This window comes from Ursus arctos, unplaced genomic scaffold (genome assembly GCF_023065955.2).
Source record: "Ursus arctos isolate Adak ecotype North America unplaced genomic scaffold, UrsArc2.0 scaffold_13, whole genome shotgun sequence".
NCBI lineage: Eukaryota > Metazoa > Chordata > Mammalia > Carnivora > Ursidae > Ursus > Ursus arctos.
The window spans coordinates 42,524,329-42,549,670 of NW_026622797.1; the positions used below are offsets into that span (position 1 = coordinate 42,524,329).

Consider the following 25,342-nt stretch of genomic DNA (forward strand, 5'->3'; position numbering starts at 1 on the left):
TTCTTGGGGGAAAATTTGTATAGTTCTACATGTGTTTTAAACGCGGGCTTGGAGACTGGAGCCCGGCAGCCTTCTTAAGGGTTCAGTCAAATAATTAATTTTGCAAATTACAAACGTGCTCAATCTGGCTTTTCAAAGCTACAGCTCTGAGACCAGCTTGCCCTTCCTAATTTGGAAACATTTTCTTTCTGGTTTTTATTTTGACATGGACCCTGCTATCTACTTTCATGGCTATTTCCAGCATCCCATGAGAGCTCCTTCCAGGGTCGTCATAGTGCAGACAAACACTCAAGAAAACCAAGAACTCGGTGCTTTCATAAAGCATTTATTTTTATTTGAAAACATTATACAGGCATTACATTGCCACAGCCAGTCCATAGGGGAGCATGCAAATATCAAAAATGGAAAGTTTGTTCAACTTATCGGTGTAAATCTCCTTTTTGGTTCATATTTTCCACTTGCGGTGCCTGGATTAGTGTGCTTTATTATGTGGCTTGACAATAGAATCCTACCCATGGGGTAAAATCTGTCCTGGTAGCTAGCTGGGGACTACTAAGTGGTTATAACTCAAAAACAAACCCCAAACAAACAATACTATACGCTTGTCAAAAGGTTAATAGCACAAGTTAGCAATATCTAAACTAAACATTGAAACATTTTCATGGGACACAGTGGTGCAAATTTTTCCGTTGCTTGGTCTCCCTGGTCGTGTATTTCAGAGTCTGGCGCCGGTGGGAAGGTGACCAAGGCAGGCACTGCTCCCGCTGCCGGTTTTCGGGGAGGAAGTGAGAAGCAGCAGGGCTCGCTAGCTGGGTGAGGGGGCGCTGTGGTTTGCTTACCCAATCAAATTCTATACAAATTGCTAAAGTCTTACTTGTGGAGGAGAGAGGAGTGGTGGGGTGAAGGTTGGGGGCGGGGAGGGGGGTGAAAAGCGGAACTTTTTGCTGGTGTCTACTGAGGCTGTGAAATTTCAGAAATGAAAACGGCTAGAGTTAATGTCCTACTCCCACTTCCCACCCTGCTCCCGAAGGACCAGTGTTTTTACACAGAGAAGAGTTTGTTCTTTGCTATTTTCTTTTTTGTCCGAAGGGTCAGTCTGGAACTCTGATCTCAGATGGTGCGATATGTTATCAGCCTTTCTAACTGGAGACGAACCAACACAGGAAGTACCCCAGTGACATGAAAGTCTTCTGCACAAGGACACTGGATGGTAAAGGGTAGACAGTGAGTTCACCTTTACATTCACACTTGGTTTCCATACAATGGAGTCAATTAAAATATCCTAGAAAATAATGCAGATGGCTACTTTTAGCCATCCGTTGATTGCAAACCTTTTTGAAATTTAAATTTTAAAAAACTTCCCAGTCCGCTGAGTTGGCTTGGAATAGCTTCATCCACTTATTTCTCATAAGACTTTACTAAGTGTCTACAAATTAGTGTCATAAAAATGAATAAAAAAGACTAAAACATTTGGCTTTAAAATAAATACTAAAAATGCAATGAATCAAGCAAATTATGCCAACCGAAGGAATGTAAACACAAAAATAAAACCACAGTCTTTAAAGGTCTTCAGATCTGAATGGACAAAATATTCAGAGAAAGGTATTTAATCGGTTTAAAAGGTAGCAGAAAGCAGACACTGGCAAGTTGTTTCGGCATTTTTTTTTCTCCAAAAATAAAACATATTTCTGAGGGGGCCGAACAGAGATGACCATAAACTCTGCATATCCGAGGAGATAATTTTTTCCCCCATCTCCAGGGGCAGGACTGCACCCCCTGGGCAGAAGGCAGGCCCAGGGGCCACCTGGTTCGGACCATCCTGCATGGGACGCGTTCACCTGCCCAGGATTTAGGCCTTGTGCAGGCGCTATGGGAATCCTGACCGGGCCGAGGTCTGTCCGACTTTACACGGGCCCCTCTGGTGTTTTGCTTTGTTTGCTTGAGATGTGTTGATCCGAATTGCCCAGTTTCATAAGCATTTATTTTTCCTTTACAAACCCTGTACTCCCTCTTGGGTCTTTTTGCACAGTATTGAAGCCAGCCAAACTTAAAGACTATTTCACATACTGACACAGAAAACCTATTCCAAATTGTAGAGGTCTGTGGCGTTTCTTGATTTTGTGTGTGTGTGTGTTTGAAAAAAAGAGTGACTTTAAGGGCAAAAAATTAGACTAGCGACATATCCGTCAAAGCCTTATCAGGACGCCGCAATGTTCTCCGTATCCCGAAGAATATGGTGTTGATATATTCTGCTATTGAAGGGACGCCAAATATGACCAAAATGCCACACTTTTTCATTCCCGACATGTGTATCACTACCGAGCGGTCACATCCATCGAGCCATTGTGAGAGACCGCTCCACATTAGCACCTTGACTTTGCTGGGAGGCCGCACAGCCGATGACACGCCCACAAGGAGGGTGATGGCCATGCTGGTGTATCTTAAAAACAGTGTCACACAATTTAAGAGGGCAGAGGGCCATGGCTTTTTCCAATGACTTGAATAATTTCCATAGTATCGCTAAAGAAATCTAGGAATTAAAGGTAAAACCAAATAAATTTTTGGAAGAGAGGGTCTAGGGAGGGGCAGAGAGATTTAATATAGATATATATCTGTATTACCCTAAACACACATGATACTATTTGGGGGTTTCCTATAAGCCACAGAAATGAAACATTCCTGATCCTGTTATTACAGGGACTTCATCAGCAGAATCCCCTGCTACAACAGGAAGGCAACGGCCTGGAGTAATCAGAGATTGAGATATAAAAGGCTCAAGTGTTTGTTTTAGATCTATTCCTAGAATAGAGAATGACATGGTCAGTTGCCCCTCCCCACAAGGGTCACAGCACAAGATACTTATTGAGTAGGCAATCCAACAGGTAACAGCGGAAACCGTCAGCCACCAGGTCCCTAGGCTACGGAAACTTCTCAGGGGTGGAGCTCCTGGGGCGTGCAGCACTCACACAGACTGTGCAAAAAAATAAAGTATGATTCTTAAAAAGTGACTTGCCATAGAAAAGTGGGATTTATGTTCACTACATGTGGGTCTGGCGATAGTTCTTGTCAGGAGTACAAAACATCCTCCTGAAAGTTAGTGTAATACCAGTAACATAATAATACAAATAATAATCATACTTGCTTTTAATTCAAAAGTTTTCACAGTAATGAATGCAGGCGGGTGTGACCAGGATACACACTAGCTAGGCGTCTCTCTACGTCAGGTGGGTTGGAGCCCGTGTCTCCAGGGATGTTAGCGGGTGCCTTTTACAGGCTTTCGGATCTGCTACCTTGCCGTCCCCCCGCATACACCACACCTAATAAATACCTTTCTCTATGTACAATACAGAGATGAAGGGCGGACAACGTGGCCACGGAGGCGACTTCAGTGGGCAGGGAGGGCCTCAGCCTAGGCCACACGGACGTGGGGCTCCTCCTCGGTCTCCTGGCCCAGGCTGGTGTAGGTGACCGAAGGCTCCACCTGGGCCGTGGCCGGTAAGTCCACGACGGGCCCTGAAGGGTTGCGGAACTGCTTGTACACTCGGGGGTCCTGGGCGATGTATGTGGAGGTGGAGGAGTAGAGCACCAGCCCGATGAGGATGGTGAAGAAAGACAGCAGATAAAGCCCTGAAAACTGAAGCACAGGACAGCAAAGTCATTTAGCGGTCAGTGCAGAGCGGCTCCCACGAGAACGGGGCCCCGCGGGACCAGCCTTTCCCCACGGAGCAGGTGGCTGGATGGGGCGGCCAGCGCTCCGAATGGGAAGTGAATGTTCTCTTCCCAAACTGCCTCGGTCTTATTGATTCTCTTCATCTGTTTTCTCGGCTCTGTGGTGAACACAGAAGAACACTTAGCTAATTGTCCCGAAAGGGCCGGTCGGAGTCCCTGACGTGGGAAGGCTAGTCAAGCACAAATGAAAATACATCAAGTTAAAAGCAAAACCAAACCAAACCAAACCTCCGATATCACTCAACAAAGAGTGGGTTGTTTGTGGCTTCATTAAACCTGGAAGAAATATAGATGTTCCGTTTAAGGTTGTAATGAAGTCATAAACACAGAAGCCCTCCCCGACACAGCTGCATTGGGCCCTCTCGTTGTGCCTTAATCCCATTCAGACACTATTTGTGTTCCCCGTAGGAACTCTTACCGACTTTTGTGACTGTCTTTGCAAGAATAGATTATCCTCGGATCGAAAAAAAGAATAGTGTAACATTCCATTCTTGCTCCACTAATCTGGAAACAACCAAACAGCTGTGTATGTAGCATCCTGCTTCCTAAAGTATTTGCTTGACGATTAATAGAGATTTGGGGGCGGGGGAATATGGGTTTATACAAGTGCCCGAGAGTTTATGTATGTTTTTGAAAAACTACAACTTCTGGACCTTCCTGAGTAGTTACACTGGAAGTCGTTCCTCGAGGAATTACCCGGGGGAGGGGGGGAGTAAGATAACAACACAAGTGTTGCCATTTCTATTTCATTCATTCGTTTATTCATTCGTTTACTCATTCAACTAATAGTTCCTTGTATGCCCTTCTAGAGCAAACATGGAATGAAATACTGGGGACAGAGAAATGAGAACAAGGGCTAAATCATCTCGGTGGACAGACAGAGGTACAGGTAGACAAAATACAGTGCACTTGTGAATGCCAAATCTCATTTTAGGCAACAGCTGTTGTCCCAGTCTCGACCACCTGCTGCATCCATGGGCAAACAGAAGACCAATTTGATTGGCTTTTCCTATTTCATTTTTCACGCTCATACTCTAACAGAACTAAAAACTGCTAAAAAGACAAAAATTAATTGGAAGCTGGAAGAAGAACAAGAAGAGGATCCAGAAAGTCTATAGAGTCAGTTGCAAGGCTAGAACAGTTCCAAGACGGCCACAGCAGAAAAGACATCCCCGAGGTGAAGAGCTCCTGCCACAGTGGTGTTTTTTCCTTTTTCTTTCTTCTTTTCCTCCTCCCTCTCCTCCCCTTCTCCGCCTTCTCCTCCTGCTACTCTCTCCCTCCGTCCCTCCACCCCCTCCATCTCTCTCTTCAGCAGCAGCAAGGTAGCTAAGACTAAAGACCATTTTCTGATTTTCTTTCCAGATCATTCCTCACCCTGTCTTTCAATTCCTTTCTTCTTCATACTCAAACCATGTGATAGTCCTTCCCCAAGTGGATTTATGGACTAGATTCAGCTTGTAACAACTTCACTTGAATAACTTGAAACAACCAATTCAGTTTTTCCCAATGAAAAGAAGCGTGCTTTATTCTTTGATTCATGAATTTGTTGGTAAAATGAAATGGGAGGAAAAGAAGACCATTCAGAACTGTTGCAGGTGATCTCAGAAAACTGGTTTACCTCTATACTTGCTTCCTGAAGTTCTACACTGGAGAGCTGCAGTCTTTACCTGGAACTCTGGTGAATGAGATGGGTTTGTTCCCCACACTATCATCATTTCAAATATTCTGTTAACGCCTTTCATTTTTTTTTTTTTTAAAGATTTTATTTATTTATTTGATAGAGAGAGACAGCCAGCGAGAGAGGGAACGCAAGCAGAGGGGTGGGAGAGGAAGAAGCAGGCTCCTAGTGGAGGAGCCTGATGTGGGGCTCGATCCCGGAACGCCGGGATCACGCCCTGAGCTGGAGGCAGACGCTAACGACCGCGCCACCCAGGCGCCCCAACGCCTTTCATTTTCAAACTCCATGGACATGTCCCTCGTCTCAGGTGAAGAGCCTCGCCCATCTCAGGTGTGAGCTGGTCTCTGCTGCAGCAGCTGGAAGTGGGGAGATTCCGAACTGCCCTCTAACTGGACGCTGGATTCAAATCTTAGCTCCCCCGCTTTCGAGCTGTCATTTTGGACAACTATGCTAACCTCCTCAGGTCCAAGTTTCCTTATCAGTAAAGTGAGGCTAATAATTGTTACATATATATAGGTAGCTATACCAAGACAGGCTGTAAAGATTAAACTCAACAAAGCATGTATCCGATGTTATCCAATGCCTACCTTGAAAAAAGCATCCAATTCATATGACCTTTGTTGTCATGGTTACCATTTTGTCGTTACTGTCCATAGCATTATCTTATAATGAGTCGCTCATATATATATATATACATATATATATATATATGTATATATATATAACACTCTTATGTAATCACTGATTAAATTGTCATTCTCCCTTAACTACGGGACTGTGTCTTTCTTGACCAGTGTCAAGTGCAGAACCTGGCATAGTGTCAACATCTACTAAGTGTTCTTTGTATTTTGAATAAATGAATGAATTTAATTATGTAGAAGTTTCAGATTAAAGAAACAGACAGTAAATAGTCAGCCTGTACTTGGGTGTACTTTAAATTTTTTAGCTTTAAACTTGAAAACCCAGTGTCATTTCTCATACATACAATGGCAAACAAAAACTCGTTGAAAGGGAAGTCAGAGTACTGACCCTTGATCATTAGCTTCAAAAGTCACCTTCAAACCTGGGGTCAGTCAGAGGAGAATGACAAGACAGCAATGTGGGAGGGGCAATGCAAGAGTCTGGGTCGAGGAGGGGGGCTGCTGATCAGTGGACTGGCACAGGACGTTACATCAACTCAGGATGGATAGGACTTGGCCACGTAGAGGGAGGGACAGGAAAGGGTCTCATGCGGGGTATCCTGCAAGAAGGACGTGAATTCCTCTCAATTTCTGGTTTCGGTTCCCATAGTTCGACTTGATGAAGATGACAAATATTTTAAAATTCATCTTTGTAAAGCTAATCCCTCTGCCATTGTATGAGCAAATACCCGAATCATCCCTTTTTTTGGACATGGAAGCATCAGGTTGAATGATACATGCACTACCCAGTGTTCTCCTGGGACACAGCTTTAGAATGAGAGCATAGTTTACTTCCAACGCATTTCCGTTTAGTTCATGCAGAATTCATTCCAACATTGTTCAAAATATAGATAGCATGGGATTTTATATGACAGAGGCACCTTGGAAGTCACCCAAGAGTTTTTATTCATAGATGGTAGACAAAGTCTTATGTAGCATGCAAGCCCCAAAAGGGACAGAAAGACATGCATTATGATTAATCTGGATAAATAGAGAACACTAGAAATAACGACAGAGGGGCACCTGGGTGGCACAGCGGTTAAGCGTCTGCCTTCGGCTCAGGGCATGATCCCGGCATTGTGGGATTGAGCCCCACATCAGGCTCCTCCACTAGGAGCCTGCTTCTTCCTCTCCCACTCCCCCTGCTTGTGTTCCCTCTCTCGCTGGCTGTCTCTATCTCTGTCGAATAAATAAATAAAATCTTAAAAAAAAAAAAAAGAAATAATGACAGAAAGGTTTGATTTTCTTTTCTCTTTTTGGGTTGACAGAAAAAAGAAAGTGGAATCAGGATCCCTAATAGGATGATTCCCAGTTTTGGATGCTGCACTTAGCCTGATAGAGCATTCTTCAAAAAAAAAAAAAAAAAAAAAAAAAAATCAAGCAAACAAAAATTCTGTATATTCTAGGCTGTGTAACTCATTTAGTGCAAAGAAATACTCATGCTGAGTTGCCTAAGCAAAGAACAAGGACTGTCTGGGCAGGAGAGGAGGTCTGAGTCACACACAAGGCAAGTTCGGGTGGAGGCGTGCTGTCCCCACTGAAGAGCACAGGCTGCTGTTGGAAGCGTACTCTGTGATCCCAGTCAGCTGTAGCCCATCAGAAGGCACTTTATGTTCTGTGCTGTAGACACACTTTCACCTGGAGCTTTGAGAAGCTGAGAAAGGACACGCCGGCATCAACACACCACCGTGCTACACACCACGCTGCTTTTTCCATCCTGATGGGTCTCTCTGCTAGCAAGGGTCAGCAAACACTCATGGCACATAATGAGAATGCCTGTGTGTTGCTTAAAGCAATTTGACTGGGACACGAGCCACTGTCCAGAAGGGGGTGGCTTTGAAGACTGATGAAAAGATTGTACAAAGTTCCTCAACCTCCAGCCAGGGATTAAACCCAGCTCTAGCCAGCTGGCATCTCAATATGATTACTATTTAGCTAATGGGACATTCAGCACATCAGTTAAGGACAGAACAAATTTTCATTTTGGCTTTGGTATTGAACATTTAAGCAGAGTTTTAATAAACTAATGACTTAGTGAGTCTTAAGCCTATACCAGTAGAAAACCACGTGGTTTGAAAAGTACATTTATAAGTAAACCAACTAGAACAGGCGAGGAAGAGGGCAATTTTCAAAGGCATCTTTCCTTTTCTACCTTTACCAAAAAGGTGGCAGGCGTGAGCAGAGAAGAATGTGGGCAATCCTCAGAGAGGCGTAAGGTTTCAAGGATGAAGTGACTTTGGGTTAAAACTCTGCTTTTACTGAATTTATGTCCCAACTACTTCTATATGATGGGCCTGCTTTTTCATCTTTCCTGGAGAGTGCACTCTTGGCACATACTTCTGTATAATATGGCTTTTCTAAGACTCCTGATGTTGGGCTCTGGTCATTTTTGCTCAGTGACTGCACTTGGGCCTATTAATGACCAGAACGAATTTTTATTTAATAGATAATGCAAAGTTAAAAGAGTCTTTTAGCTCTTAAAGGGAGATGTATGGCAGTTCTATCTCCAGAAAAAAACAAAGAGTCAATGGAAAAAAGAAACTGTGTTGCTTGTGATATGTAGAAGAAAGATCTGGAAAAGAGCAGCTGGTAAGGTTTCCTAGGAAACTGGGGTACAGGGGGAAGAGATTTGGGTAAAGTTCCTGGAGATAACTGACAAAAAAGGAGAGATTTAAATTTAGATCCAATTTTGATCTAACTTGGAAGCCAAGGAACCTCAGAGAAAACGTAATTGGAAGGAGGGAGAAAATAAGGTCAAATTAGAAAGAAAAGAGATACAGGTAAAGAAAGTTCCTCAACAGCCAGGAGGGAAGGGGACTGCATAACTGGATACCCAGAAAAGAAATAATAAGAATTATTATTCTCTAAATTAACCACGTAGTATGTATTCTTTCTCTCTCCATCTCTCACTTATTGTGTACACACACACACACACACACACACACACAAAGTGCGCTGGTGTGCATGCACACCTGTGAGCCACGACGGCTGACCTGATAGGACCAGCTTTCTGAACTTAAGAGAAGCTGAGTGGATGAGAGAACAGCATCCCTGAAGCCTTCTCACATGTGGCAGGTGAGCAAAGGACAACATTTTCAAACCCTCATGTGTTCCCAAGGCTATCTGTAAAGTGTGGAGGAAGGAAACAGTCTCTCAGGCCATGCCTCATCTTGCAGGCATTATTGCTAAAATGTAAAAAGACCTGTTGTCTTGCCCCAGCAAGGGGCTCTACCGGACGCTAAACTGCTGTTGAACGAGGCATTCCATTTGGAAACTTGACAATGGTACTCGTTGGAAGCGGTTTCTGCATTGCCTCAGGAAACTGCTTAGAAAGGACTTCAAGGACATTCCTAAGTGTTCTCACCACGGCTTTTCACATATACAAAGGAAAACAAAAGATATGCGGCTACAATGATGACTTCCTTTCTTGTTCTTACTCAAGTTTATTCTTTTAAATAGACACCGATGTAATTAAACCTTTCCACATTTTTAACTCTTTAGCAGAAAATACCTAGGAGGGTAGAGGCTGGGAAATTGCAAACTTTGAAGCAGTTGCTTCAAAGGTCAATGCAACCGTGGGTAAGTAGAACAATAAAGGGCAGTGACTAGTCACTCCCGAGGTCAGACGGCACAGGCTGGTAAATGTGAGGTTCAGAAGCTGCGGGGAAGAATTTCCATGCAGGGAGATTGGTCTGGCAATTTCAGCAGCAAGCTATGCCTGGGAAAAATCAGACTTTTAATTCAGTTTGTGCAAACTACCCCGAATGCTCTACCATGTGAAATAGCGTATTTCCCCCACCCTTCCATACTCTGATATAAAGCGCACACACAAAGGTTAATCAGCTGGCACACCTAACCAGGATTTCTAGACCGAGAACAGATAAATAAACCCATTCTGTTCCCAACAGAAAACCAGGCTGTGCCGTTCGGAGGTCCTCGATACCACAGTAGTTCAAAGACTCATCAGGGACTAAGTAAAGCAAAATGCCAGTTAAGAGTGAACCCCAACTAAATATAATGCTGCCACAGCGGAGTTTTTAAATCCAAATATTATGGGTTGATAAAATTGGCTTTTGTAATGAAAAGGGGAACTCAAGGTCTCTTGGGTTCCCATTTGAGATGTGAATTGAAGAGTGGACCCTTTGGGCAACAACCAATCTGCCAGGTGTCCTGGGGTGGAAGAGAGGGGACAGCTCACCAGGGACAACTCATCTCTCAGTAGCTGTGTGTGTCTCAGCGGGTCGTGGACCACACCTTGAGCTTGGGAGTGCAGTGGCGGGGAGCAGAACCAGGGGAGGCTGGTCCCTGCTGGGCAGGCTGTAAGCCATGGCCTGCTTGGGATTCCGTGAGGAAAGGCTCTCCCCTGGTGCTGATCTATTGCTGCTGGGTCTGAGCCAATTGCTATTCAGGGCAAGGCAACGAGACAGACTCGGCTCCACAGAAATGCCAACATAAACAAGTTGCTGCTTCACGTCCTAATTTTGGCTCAGCACTAAACTAACAAGATCATTTTTATTAGTATTAAGAGTATTAAAAATGCAAAAGTTTGGCTCCTGAGTTGACTGAACTGGAAATAAATTGCCTGGAGAGGCCAGAGCTCTTTCAAATTCTTTAGAACTGCCTTATTGTTGTCCTGTCTCCTACTCTTGCCTCTTGGACTTCTCCTCATCCCCTTTTCTCCTCATTCCTTTGTTTGTTTGTTTGTTTGTTTGTTTTGTTTTAAGAAAAAAGAAAAGGGCTAAATCTCTCTGTCTAAATACTGCAGTATTTCTTTCTTCTACATCATAAGTCATAACATGGGAAAATACCAAATGTGACCATGGCGCACAATCTACCCGCAAACACCCAAATCGGTTTTCTTCAGAGACCAACGGTACTGACCTCAATCCCTCCCTCCTTGTTCTTTCTCCAAAGGAGATAGAAAGAAATCCCAAATCCATGCTAATCTCATCAAGACAGAAAATAAATCAATGAGTCCCTCAGTCAAAATGCCAAATGGTCTCTCTATCGCTATCAGCAAACCGACGAATTGCAGAGATCTAAATTGTCGGAGAACAAAGGAGCGAAGCAGCGAACAGGAAGGCCCTGACACTGTCCCAGCACAAGGCTGTGCCCCCCACCGCAGTCCCAGTTTGGTTGATGAGGCCTTCTGTTTGATTTGCAAAACCAATTCATCTGGCTGTATCATTTGTGCAGCCAATCACATGCAAGGCCAATAAGGGTTCTTTTACGGGCAAGTATCTTCCCCTGTGAGTAATTTCACACATGAGTACAGCAACAGGGAGCTAAAAATGGATTTCTGACATTATCTCTTATCTGACAAACAGACATTTTCACTTGGGTTGATGAACTGATAGGACTCCTCAATCATGCAGATTTCTATTCTGTGCAGTCCGGCAGAAGAAGACCAGGACAGCCACGCCAGAAGTGGAAGAAAAGGGGCCTAGTCTGTGGGAGTGTTTAATTACAGGCTCGCTTACAACAAAGGCCATCAGATGGTTCATTTATGTCACCTTTCCGTGCTTGGTTCTTCTTATCACTTGTCAAAAAGGGATTGCATTTGTGTGTGAGGGACGCTGAGAGTGGCCTTCACTCCCACGTTGGGACTCTTGCATCATTAATCTATTCCTGTTCCATTACAATGGAATCAAGAGGCGGAAATGGGAGTGGCACCACACCCTATTTCCCCCTGTGATCCACTGGGAAAATTTTTGCTTCCCGTTATCGAATTGCTCTGCGAATCCAAAAGTCTTAGTTTCAAAGGGAGGAATATTTCAGGGGTGCCTGGATGGCTCAGTTGGTTAAGCTTCTCGTGATTTTTGGCTCAGGTCGTGATCTCAAGGTTGTGGGATCAAGGCCTGCATCAGGCTCCACTCTTAGTGGAGAGTATGCTTGAGATTCTCTCTCTCCCTCTCCTCTTCCCCTCGCCCCACTCACTCTCAGGCTGGCACACTTTCTCTCTCTCTCTCAAATAAATAAAATCTTAAAAAACAAAAACAAAAGCAAAGGGAGGAATGTTTCTACTGGGAGACACAACAATGATTCCATTGAACTGAAAGTGAAAACTGCCACTCAGCTGCTTTCCACTCGTGCTTCTCAATTAACAAGGAAGGGAGTTCCTGTCACCAGCATGGAGGGATTGGGCTCCTATTTCATGATGGAGGTAAGGAATAATCTGGAATACAGGAGATCGCCAGGCATTCCTTAGTATGACCATGCCCTGTGATTATAGTCAATGGGAAATGTCAACAACCCAATCCAGGCAGAACTACTAATGGCTCACACCCTTTAGGAATGAAGATTGCGTCACCCCACCCCCACCATGCCCCATCCCTCCTAGAGACAGAGTGTATGTGAGACTTTTGATGCATTGCTTGGCACATAGTAAATGTTCAATAAATGTCAGCTATTGTTAGCTTTGTATCACAAAGAGTAAATGCTAAAGCACAGAGAGATTGGAAAACTTTCCTTAATAGTTCTTCCTGAAAGTTCAGCATGACTCCAACTGAACTGCAAATGCATTTATAGAATTGGCAACTTAAAGACGAGCACAACAATCGATCCATCTGGAGCGGAAGGCTTTTTTGTCAATGCAAATACCAAACCCCTGGTTTATAGTTTGAACTTATTTTTATGTTGAGTTTCCTTACCATGATGCATAATTACGTAAGTCACAGGAATCCTCGCACGTTCCTATTCCATTTTACTTTGCTAATTTAGAGCAACCACTCCCTGGCATCATAAATCATCTTTGAGAATCCACGAGTATGTTTAAGTTTAGCAATTCACTTTGCTTCCTCGGTGTGGTAGGCTGAAAAGTGGCCCCCCAAAATACATCCACATCTGAGTACCTGGAACCTTTGAATGTTAATTATTCCATTTGAAAAAAGGTCTTTGCAGATATGATTAAGTTAAACATTTTGAGATGACAGATTGTCCTGGGTAATACAGACTGAATTGTGTCTACCCCACCCCCGAATATGTATTTTGAAGCCATGACCCCCAATGTGTCTTATATTTAGCGATGGGGCCTCCATGGAAGTTATTAAGCTTAAATGGGGTCGTGAAGGTGAACCAGTGTCCTCACGAGACACCAGAGAGCTCTCTCTCCCACATACCCCACCTGTTTGTATACACATGGAGAAAAGGTTGAGTGAGGACATAGTCAGAAGGCAGACATCTGCAAGCCAGGAAGAGAGCTCTCACCAGAAACTGACCCCTGCTGGACTCTGATCTGGGCTTCCAGCCTCCAGGTGTGCAAAATAAATTTCTGCTGGTTAAGCCACCACCCAGCTTGTGTTTTTTGTTATGGTAGCCTGAGCACAGGCTAATATACCTAGGTACAGGTGGGCCCTAAACGCAATCACATGAATCTTAACAGAGGGAGGCCCAGGGAGATGTTAGACACACACAGAAGCAGGGTATGAGAAGATGGAGCAGAGGGAGACTGGAAGAGGCTCCCCTGCAGGACTGGAGTGACAGAGCCATAAGCCAAGGAATGCTGGCAGCCGCAGCGGCTGGAAGAGCTTCTCCCCCAGAGACTCTGCATGGAGCATGGCTCTGCTGAAGTCTGGCCTGGTATACAGTACATGCTGGATAGCTAGTTTGTGCAAACATACACTGAATGCCCCTGTTAATCATGATCTTGAAAATGTAGAGATCTTATCCTCCTTCTGTATTCCCATCAGGCAGCACGCACAGCATAATGTATTGGTTCAGGGTTCAAGGTCAGGGGCTCAGGGGGTGGCCAACCTGGAGTGTCTCCCTTGTAATGAAGAGTGTCCATGGGGCAGGTCTTGATTTTTTGGAAATGCTGGCCAGGCGAGGAGGGGAAGGGCTACCAAGAGTTGCAGGGTTAAGTTGCTGTGATCTAAAAACTGGCTGCACGTAGACCCCAGCAGCAGATGTCCCCTGTGCATAAGTAAACCCACATCTTGATTGCTATCTCGGGGTCTTTTCTGTGGTCTCACTGGACCGTCACCCACTCTAGGCTTAGAATCTGCTGGAGTGCCGCTGCATACCCCACGAAACAGATTTTGGACTTCTGGTCCTCAGAACTGTGAGAAAATAAATTTCTGTTGTCTGAAATCACGGAGTCTGTGGTAATCTGTTACAGCAGCCGTATAGAACTAATAGACTCAGCAATGAACTAGTCATTCTACAACCGAGCTTAACCGTGAGCCAAGACCGTCGTTATCACCTCACTGTCCATCAAGAAACACGGAGTTTCTACTGTTTCATGAACTGGGGATATACAGTGAAAAATAAGATGGATATAACTCCACTCTTAGATTCCAGTCTGTTGTGGGAGACAGACTGAAAACAGTTGTAGGAATTAATCTGTAATATGATTTTGGGAAACACTATGAAGGAAACAAAACAAGTGGTAGGGTGACATGAGAATTTGGTGGAAGCTACTTCGATAGTGAGGGGAAGTGTTCTTTGCAGATGAAGCACTGGGGTTGAGACTGAAGCAGTCATGGAAGGAGCTGGGAAAGAGCAGTCCAGGCAGAGGGACATCAGAAGAAAAGGTCCCAAGGAGGAAAGGGCACGGCTAGTTCTAGAGCGGGAAGGGCAGCCAATGCCGCTGGTGTCTAACACTTCGTAGTGAATCATCGTTGAGTGCATCCTCTGTACTAGGCACAGGGATTTACACTCTTCACCTTCTTAATAGCTCATGAGGAAGCTACAATTATTTCCTTCCCTTTTTTAAAAAAAATATTTATCAGAGAGAGAGAGAGAGGGCACAAGCAGGGAGGAGCAGCAGACAGAGGGATAAGCAGGCTCCCCATTGAGCAAGGAGCCCAATGCAAGACTCGATCCCAGAACCCGGGATCGTGACCTGAGCTGAAGGCAGACACTTCACTGACTGAATCACCCAGGCCTCCCAATTTCCCCCTTTCTAAGAGGAAGACAGGGAACACAGTATGGTGGACAAGTGTCAAGAGTGGAGGTTGGAGCCATTAAAGCGTAGGAACAGTGGGTAGGCCATTAGAGGTGAACACGGCATTTAAATTTTGCTCAAAATGCAATGAGAAAGAAGGGTGTTCAGCAGAAGACAGTGTAATCTAACTGGTGTTTTAAATGGATCGCTGTGGCTGCTGGTGGGTGATTAATTGTAGAGAGAAATAAGGAGAAGCAGGCAGACCAAGAGACTATTGCAATGGTCTAAATGAGAGATGATGGTGTTCGGAACTAAGATGATGGCAGTAGAAACAGAAAAGAATACATTTTAGAGAAGGATCAACAGAGAGAAATTAAGACTGGATTTTAATGACTGAAGCTGACTGTTGTGGGGTATGTGATTCTTTTCTAAGCATTTCTCGTGGTGCATTTATTCCCCTATTTTCACATACCATCTCCTTAAACAGAGAGGGTCTACGCTTAACATCTTCTACGGTACTAGCATAAAGTGTGTGTTGTTGTAGATGTAATTCCTGCCAATATTTAATCTATAAAGTTCTCCCATTTCTCCATTGGTCTCCATTCTTGCAACCTGAGAAGTATTCTAAGAAGAGAACCGTATTTAGGAAAGCACAAATAATAACAGTACTACTTAAGTACGATAATCTTGGCAAACAAAGGTACTGCCAACTTCCTCCAAAGTATTTTCATCTCTTATCATTTATTTAAAAACCAACCCCTCAGAGAAGTACGAAGGACTATGAAGAACATCTCGGAGCTGAGGTAGCAGGATGTGAGGCAGGTTCCCTAGAGTGCTTAGGGCACGGTCTTGTAGTGACAGCTGACACAGTGCCCAAGGCCGTGACCCTCCACCCGGTTCTCTTCCCATCTCCCAATTGCTTCATTAATTGCATCGCAACGTACTAATTCCTTTTGTTCTTCTTCTAAGTAAGAGCAGTCCATATCTCTACTGGATAGGGCAAGGACACAATTTTAATTCAACAGATCTTGGAACAACCTTAATGGATTACTGATGAAGTTGGATGCTGTTCTTTCTCAATTCACAGAATGAACAATCATCAAGAAATATTATCATGGCTATGGGAAGGGGAAACCTTTGACAAAAAGAAAAATGAGCTCTCCTACAGTCATATTGGAATTCTTTATTTCCTTCTCTCACATGTACCTGGTAATGGCAGAAAAGACAGAAAATGAAATAAATGGATGAGTAATTAATTGTAAAGAATATCATGATGTGACAGATGTCACGGGGGAAATCATATTATGGTTTTAATAATTAATCAATTCTTTTTCTAAATAAAAATTTTGGTACCTGAAGAATAGTCACCACCTTCGCTTAAATAAGCCTCAAAACTTACCTCCCGATTCCAGAATATCACCATGAAGTACTGGCATTGGGCCCAGAATTTTGGTCATTCCATAACAAAATCTTACAACATCATTATCACTACATTTCCACAGTCTTGTCTAATCCCCAAAATCCACGGAGTGCTATCAAAAATGTGACATTCAACAAAGTGTTAGTTTCTTATTCCCCCTTTAAATTTTGTACTTGTTATAAAAATAAAACTATTTAATGTCTTAAGACTTAAAAAAACATTTTGAACTTTGGGTTTGTTACTATTCTATAAACATGTTTTAAAAAAATCAGAAATCTAGAGGTGTCCCCAAATTTGGCGCCATGAACCGACAGAACCATAGCCATCTATGATGTCTCTCTATAATTTTGAGGGAGATGGGAACGGTGCGGTATCACCAAACTGTAGAGACGTTGGTCACTTGGAATGTCCTTCTTAACTGTCCAACTAGTTTGTGTGGACAAGGGTCTCTTTTCTCCGGACACGTGATTCTGGGGAAGTTACTTTGACAGCATTACTGTCCTTATCTGGTATCGCTGGGTCTTCTGAGGCGCACCCCATGCATATGGCTTTTGGAAGGCACTCCGTGTCTACAGAGGCCTTTGCTGCATCCTGCTCCTGTAAGTGATGACTGTAATATCCCTTCCCTTCCTCGTCTCCGCGCGGGGCTACGGCTTTGCATTGGCACCCCGCTCGTTCCTCTATGTAAAATGAAAACAATAAAGCAATACACTGAAGACGTTTCACTGTACTGCATGCCACGGGGATCCTTACCACACAACTAACAGATCTGGCCTTCCATGCCACCAAGAACTAAAACGGGAGCCTCATGCACCACTTATTCTAAAATGAGGTAGAAATTATTAAAATTAGCTGTGAGAGCAAGTCTGTACACTTGAAGTGAAAAGAGATTTGTAACATTTAGTGTATAGCTTTCAGCAGCTTTATTAATGACACACTTTGCAGAGGAAATGGCTGTTTCCTGGTGCTGAAGATGAGTGAAAAGTTTGCAAGGACAGGGGTAGTTTACATTGGGGGTCAGTCAACTAGCAAATCTGGTAGCTGCCTGGTTTTGTCAAGTTTTATTGGAAGAGAGCTATGCCCGTGGCAGCGCTGAGGAGCTGTGACAGAGGCTGCTTGGCTTGTAAAGTCTGAAATATGTATCATCTGATCTTTTACAGACCAGTTTGCTGACCTCTGTGCATGTAGACACATCAATAATACAAACATAGACATGGAAATATAGCATGTGATCATGACTCAATTCACAATTTCACTGCGGAATGACTTACGAATAATAAATCTGAATGTGAGATAAGATTTTTCCTATGACTAGAATACATTTCTCAGCAAGTTTTCCATCCCTATTGCGAGCTCCACTCTCGCTACCCCACGATACTGTAAGAGCTACTATGACATTCTGGTTTTTCTTTTTTTTTTTAAAAGATTTTATTTATTTATTCGACAGAGATAGAGACAGCCAGCGAGAGAGGGAACACAAGCAGGGGGAGTGGGAGAGGAAGAAGCAGGCTCATAGCAGAGGAGCCCGATGTGGGGCTCGATCCCATAACGCCGGGATCACGCCCTGAGCCGAAGGCAGACGCTTAACTGCTGTGCCACCCAGGCGCCCCGTTTGAACTGGTTTTTCTAATGTCCATGTTCCCTTAAGATGTTCTCTAAGCATCAATTCAACCAGAGAATGAATCAAATAGTGGCTTACTATTGTGGAATCTACATTTTTTTCCCTTACTTTTCAGCTGGTCGCATCAACTTGAGATGTAAAGCGTCCATATCAATCAACAGCGTTTTTGCTTCTTCCGTGAAAATTCCTAGATAATGTTCAGCCTTGAAAACTGAAGTTTAACCTTTAACGTTTCTTGTAGAGATAAGCCTTTCATTGAATAAATCATTGCCGAACACTTACTGACTTACTACGCCAGGCACGGTACTAGATACCAGGGACCCAGCAGAGGAGACATGCCCTGCCTCTGTCATCCACAGCTTACTACTTACTTCTTACATAAGGTCAGTCCTTTTATCTGAAGGTAGAAGGAAAGACCAGTGCAGTCAATAACTGCTGAGACAGACCCCCCCAGGGCAACGGGAGGCAGCCACTCTCTTGCACGTTCATGCCTGGCTCCGTGCAGCACCAGGGAGGACCCGGATGTGAAAGCGCTAACCAAATTTACATTCAAAGATCAACTGAGGACCTTGCTAAATTTGAGACTCCACAGAGTGGTTTACAATGTATTTATTTTTAAAATAAAATCACATCCCAAAAGAGACTTAAATGAGAGAGACTAAGCATATGACTAAGTTAGTGCTTAACAATATAATAAGCAACGAGTTTTGGTTATGTGAAAATAAGGAGGAAAACAGATACAAAGAAGCACTTTCCCTTTGTGCTCATGCTTGTCCATTAAAACAGAGAAGAAACCATTTAGAACCTTCTAATCAGTGTCTGATTGCAATTCAGTCCCATTTTTCAATGGCAGAGATTTGTACCAAGACCTCTTTTTATTTGAGGGGATTGCTAGCTTTACCTACTTTCAAAGTAAAAATAAGTTTATTGTTTTATGATTATAAAAATAATATATGCATATTGTTTCACCAATACATAATTTATGCAACACTTAAAAGTGTGCAGAACATAAACTATAAGCACTCAAAATTCTGCCATCCTTAATAATGGCATTATTTATTGAGTGTTCACTATGCCAAACATCCTGCGTGATTTACATTTCTATATTCATTTCTATACAGGGAACCCTGATGGGGCCAGTTACACAGTATCTACTATTATGACTCCCATTTGCTGATGGAGAAATTACAGATGAGAGAAGTTAAGTAACCTTTGCACAAGGCTGTATAACTGCTAGCATCAGGGGCTCCTGTATCGAATTCGGGGCTGCTATAAACCTAGGCATAAACCCAGGATTTTTATTTTCACTGACCTCGAACTGACATTTAGCATTTCTTCATTATAAATATAAGCAATGAGCTCCATTAGTATTAGCAGTACCTTAGGCTTTGAGCCAATAGCAATCGCATATATTTTCATATCATATTAACAATTGCTGCAGATCTTTCCGGATCTGCACTCATCACTGCTTTGAAATGACAGTAGTTTATCAGGTATGCTTCTAGATCCTGTGATTTGGATATTACTATATCATCCCATTTAAAAATATTTTGGAGGGGCGCCTGGGTGGCACAGCGGTTAAGCGTCTGCCTTCGGCTCAGGGCGTGATCCCGGCGTTATGGGATCGAGCCCCACATCAGGCTCCTCTGCTATGAGCCTGCTTCTTCCTCTCCCACTCCCCCTGCTTGTGTTCCCTCTCTCGCTGGCTGTCTCTGTCTCTGTCGAATAAATAAATAAAATCTTTAAAAAATATATATATTTTGGAAACTTTATTTTAATACAATCGGCCTGCTTTGTAATGCTACATATTTTATTTCAGACATTTACAAACATTGTGAAAGGGATCTCTAGGCTTTACCAGACCAGCTAAGGGACCCACAGCACAGAAAAGCTAGGGACCCCTTGGTAGAGAGTGAGCTGAAGTTAACACCCGAGTGGTCTGACTCTGGAGCTTGGGCTCAGGCATGTGACAGCTCTGCCATTCTGTCTCCCCTCGGACTCACGTTCATATTTTGGTGAATATACTTTCAGGTCTCTAATTTAGAGAGAGTAGGTTAAGTGGTGATTAGGCAAACTCAGGGAAAAAATCAGGGAAACATTCTCAGGAACAAAAACCCTTTCCTACTTCCTCATATTCTCAGAGGAGGCAGGGTAGGAGAGGATTGGAATCTACCATTATTTGGGGCTCTTTAGTGAACTGGGGTGGAGCAGTTCAAGGCCACCAAGGAATTGCACCCCTGGGAGTGGGACAGATCATAGACCAAGCTGACCTACAAGTGTAAGGACATCAGAGAGAGATTCTCAAACAAAAAGAGCCCAGAGATATGACACTTGTAGGCTCCTTTTGGGAAAACCCTCAAACTACTGAACAATAAAACCCAGTAACTCAAAAGATTGAAAAGGATTGGGGGCAGTGCTCCATTTTTCAAAAAACAAAACAAAACAAAACAAAACAATAACTATAAAGTTCTGAGAAAAAGAAAATGTAAGCCAGGAAAATTATCCTTTGAATACAAATAAATATAAGAAATGTTTTCAAGGAAGAAAAGACTTGGGAGATAACAGCCCCTATGAACGTTTCCTGACAGACCCACCACCAGCCCGATGACACTTTTCCAGTGACTGTGAAGTCTCCCTTTCTTCAAGGCACTTGACTACCATCTACAGGAAAATATTCCCTAGAGACGGGCCAATTGCACTGTGGACAGCCTGTACAACCACACATTGCTTCCTGACACTGCCAGTAGTGATGAAATCCAGCCAAGTAAGAGATAAAGCAAAATAAAGAATTCAGAAAAGAAGAGCCTACATGTCAGGGAAATGGGTTTAAAACCCCTGGTGATTATATTGATGAAAATTAACCATTAAAATCACTGATAATATAAAAACAGTACAAAGAAGTCAGGAAATGAGGCAGGGATGGTATTACCCTTCATAGAAGGGAGTACAAAGAAACTCTCGACACTTTAGAGAGTTGAACACAAGTCTTCCATCCGTGGGAGCCCCTGAAGATGTGCAGAGTTGTGGCTCAGCTTCAGCCTTCATGTCCGAGCCAACCTTTGTTCTTTATCTCAGCAAGCTGATGCTCTGATTTCTGTGAGCTGGTGTCATTAATATCCTAGTCCACGGGAGATAGACACATACAGGTCTGGTGACAAACACATCCCATGCATTCTCCTGGGAGACAACTATCTGGTTTTTCCTGGCCCCACTCCAGGGCAACCACAAGCCTTTCCATTTGAAACTTCTGCAACTCCTCTAGCTCATTCCATTTTCCCCTACAGCTTGTCCTGATGATGTGAGTTCACAATATTTGTTTGTGATGTGGAGTTTATGAACAGATTTATGTAAAAGGACTTTTGACTTCTGGCCATCATTCTGGACTTGCCTCACAGTTTATCCCCAATTTCTCTAATCCTTCCAATATGTCTAGTAAATGGAAATTGCTAATGTGGCAGACTGGCTATTTGTTCACTAAACCTATTGTCTTTTCTTCCTCTACAAACACCTTGACTACATTTCCCAGCCTCCTTCGCAATCAGGTGTGGCCATGTGCTGGAGTTCTGGCCAAGAGAACAAGGAGGAGGTTATGTATACTACTCTAGACATAGCCACAAAAGTCTCTAGGCTGTCTCAACAGACAGCCCTGCAAAGGACTCCAAAGACCTAGCCCAGAGGCTGGCAAATTTTTTCTTGAAGAGCTAGATAGTAAATATTTTAGGCATGTGGGACATGCGGTCTCTGTCACAACTACTCAATGCCGTTGCTGTAGAGTAATGGCAGCCATGGTTAACATATAAAGAAATGGGCACAGGTGCACTCCAATAAAACTACATTTGCCAAAATAAGGGGCTGGCTTGCAGATCATGGTTTGTTAATCCCTGTCCTTGAGGATGGCAGAGCCACAAGGTGGAAGGAGTCTGGATTTCTGAATGGCTGCATGGGAAGCACTCTCTCCCACCCACAGAAGCTAGCAACACTTACCCTAATTTAGAAAGATGGAGATCTCAAAAGACACTATCCTGAGTTTCCAGGCAGGGGGAAACCAAGCTCAAACATTCATTGCTCTGTCACCTAGGTATTTCGTGTGAAATGTGCTAGGGCTCAATGATGCCAATTTCTCCAATTCTCTACTCACCAGTGACAGTTCAAAAAATACAAAAAGAGTCATACAGACTAAGTATTAATTTAAAAATCTCCCATTTATAATCATATTTTAGTACTATAAACTTAAAAACCATAGCCTTTGAAGATGCCATTCTTACAAAAAGAAATACAGCAAGCTGCTTACGAGGGTATTTTTGTAAGGAAGATGTGCACTATTGCATTTAAGCTCATCGGCTACCACAGGCTGAGGCTGCCTGACCTGGCTTTTCAAGTGCAGTTCCATTACTCAAATTGCTCAGCACCACAGAGGATCAACACGGTTGCCTGGCTCCAGATTCTGATCCACAGCTAATGAAAGATTCCACTTGCTAACGCAATCTCTGCAAACTCTCTGGCATTGGCACTCAGATGTTAAGGATGCTTGACATGGCTGGTCTATTCAAGTTTCAGTGGTTTGGAATCTCAGCCCTTGCATTAATCCACCTGGTGATTTTGGGTGTTCTTGTCATCTTTATTTATAAATGAAAAGTTAAGCACCAAAACACTGCCTGGCACATAGTAGGCATAGAATATATAAATATTTGCTGAATGAAGTTCTTTTAAAGTTAGTGTATAATCATATGTTATTAAATTACCCCCGGATCCAGGGTTATTAAACTTTTCTTGCCAAATCTCTTATAACAACAACAACAACAATAAGAACAACAAAAGCAGTAAGAGAAGCTGGCACATGTGGGATGAAATTTTTAGTGGCTGACAGATGGGGTCAGGGAGGATCATGGGACTCTACACCTGTCCTCTGAGGATGTAATCTGGATTACCAGAATAGGTAGCTGACAATGTAAGAAACTTTTATGATTAGTTGTCAAAAGCAACTCACAGCAATTGTAAAAAAATTTTTTGGGGGTATAAAGATGAGGCTAAACCATGCAGCATGTTGTCTAGTGAACACATACAGATGAAATTCTAAGTAATTCACACGAATCCCATTGCCCAGAATAGTTGAAGTAGCCTCATTGGACACATGATTTTGAAATTTCACTCTCCCCTTTCTTTAGCAGTGAATATTTGGATGATAAAAACATTTTCCCGATGTAAGAGTGTATGTGTGTTTTATGGAGCCCTTACATTCCTAAAATGTTACTCTTCCAACAAGATCACCTGTGGTTTTAGGCCGTTTAGCTCAGTGTGGGGAACCATATAAGCCAGTGGCCTTGGGGGAGAGTTTAAAGGGAACCTGGAGAGAACTTACACGTTCATTTCTTCTCTATCAATTTCATGTTTATTTTGATAAAGCTACAAAAATAATCGCTAGTTATGAAATTACTCTCAACTTTATTATAGCTGTTCTGTGGCCATATTAAGCCTTGAAAAAGTAATAGCAAAATGTGTGAAGTAAGCCATTTTCTATTCTAAATGTCAAGCAAAAGGGACCATCCTGCATATTCACCATTGGCTGCTACTTCCCTGAAGAATGTTCAGCATATGATGGCATATTGTAAAAGAATTTATTGGCATTTTATTTTAACAGCCCCCAAATGTTTTGCATTTATGGCTATCACCTAAAAATTCTATTGTAAGCAATGAGGGAATCAAGGAATTCAGCTGAAAATGATGGATATTATATTTTCTAAATCTGTATGCGTGAGACCCAGTTTTGCCTTTTCAAACAAGGAGTAAGAGAAAACCCACAAAAAATTGTTAAAAGCTACACCTCGTTACAAAATCTTAAAATAAGTTAGTATCCTAAAAATGGAATGAGGCAGGGATTACTAATTCTGAGGCATACATTTAATCAGAGGAATGCATCACGCCATTTATACATTATTTACTCCCTTCAAAAGCTCCATAAGGCAGGTCTTATCACCTTGAAGTTGGGAAAGAATAAAAAACCGGCTCAAAGTACTTAAAGGGTAAAAAGAAGCCACACTTTAAATCTAAGCTCTTTTGGGGCGCCTGGGTGGCACAGCGGTTAAGCGTGTGCCTTCGGCTCAGGGCGTGATCCCGGCGTTATGGGATCGAGCCCCACATCAGGCTCCTCCGCTGTGAGCCTGTTTCTTCCTCTCCCACTCCCCCTGCTTGTGTTCCCTCTCTCGCTGGCTGTCTCTCTCTGTCGAATAAATAAATAAAACCTTTAAAAAAATAAATAAATAAATCTAAGCTCTTTTGACTTGGCAGGCCGTGCTCTGCTTGTCCCCCCAGGCTGCTGAATTCATACTTCGCCCAGGAGACAGCCAGTAGCCCTCCTGCCCCAATCCTTTTCCTCCATGCATGACCGAGTGTTCTTTTTGCTAAAGTCACACATGAGCAGGTAACTGGAAAGACTTTAAAAATCAGTCGGGATATTCAACAGAATGCAGTGTCCGTCTAGGTGGAGAATGTGTCTTCATTGACCAGACGCAGCTTCTAAAGGGCACAGCCACATGTCCCAGCTGGCCCGGTTTGGAGCCACTGTACCCTCACTTGTCTTGGTGTAATTATTAATACTCCTCTCGTGGTAGGTGGAGTAATGGCCCCCAAAGGTGTTCACATCCTAATTCCTGGCTCTTATGGATACGTCACTCTATGTGGTAAAAAGGACTCCGCAGAAGTGATTAGATCAAGGAGCTGGTGAGATTATCCCAGATGATCTGGGTAAGCCCCATATGCTCACACAGGGTCAGGTCTGAAGATGCTATCCTGCTGGCTTTCCAGGTAGAGGAAGGGGCCATGAGCCAAGGATTGCAGGCAGCCCCTAGAAGCTGGAAAGGCCAAGGAAACCGATTCTCGCCTACAGCCTCCAGAAGTCACACAGCTCTGTTAGCAATTTTAGCCCAGTGAGACTTCTGACCTCCAATGCTGTACGATCAGAAATCTGTGTTGGTGTAAATCACGATGTGGTAATTTGTTTCAGCAGCCATAGGAATCAAATCCTTTCCATTTCAAAAGTGTCCTGTTCGTACAATAAATATAAGGGGATAGAGTTCATAACTGATTGAGCTCTAACCTTGAAAAGCCAACACACCATCAAATTGTAAAGCTCTCATGGAAATCCCTTCTTGAGTTTGGTTTTGGGGGATCTCTGAGGCCCAATAAAACTAACTTCCTATACTTTCTATGGATTGCCATGGATTTAGTGTTCTGAATTCAATACTGTCGTCAGGTAATAAGAACAGATATATATCACCACTTCTCAAAAGTCTTGTAAAAGAGAGTTTGCAAGAACACTACACTGTGCAGGGCG

At 43.2% G+C, this 25,342-nt stretch overlaps 1 protein-coding gene across 1 annotated transcript in view; it reads right to left on the minus strand.

Moving 5' to 3' along the window:
- Nucleotides 1-309: 309 nt before the first annotated feature.
- The window catches only part of SLC35F1 (solute carrier family 35 member F1), a 381,514-nt gene continuing 356,481 nt past the window's right edge, over nucleotides 310-25,342 (minus strand). The window contains exon 8 of the mRNA XM_026505215.4: nucleotides 310-3,634. Within this exon, the coding sequence (XP_026361000.3) occupies nucleotides 3,410-3,634 (225 nt within the window). The 3' untranslated portion in view covers nucleotides 310-3,409. The remainder of the gene's footprint in view (nucleotides 3,635-25,342) is intronic.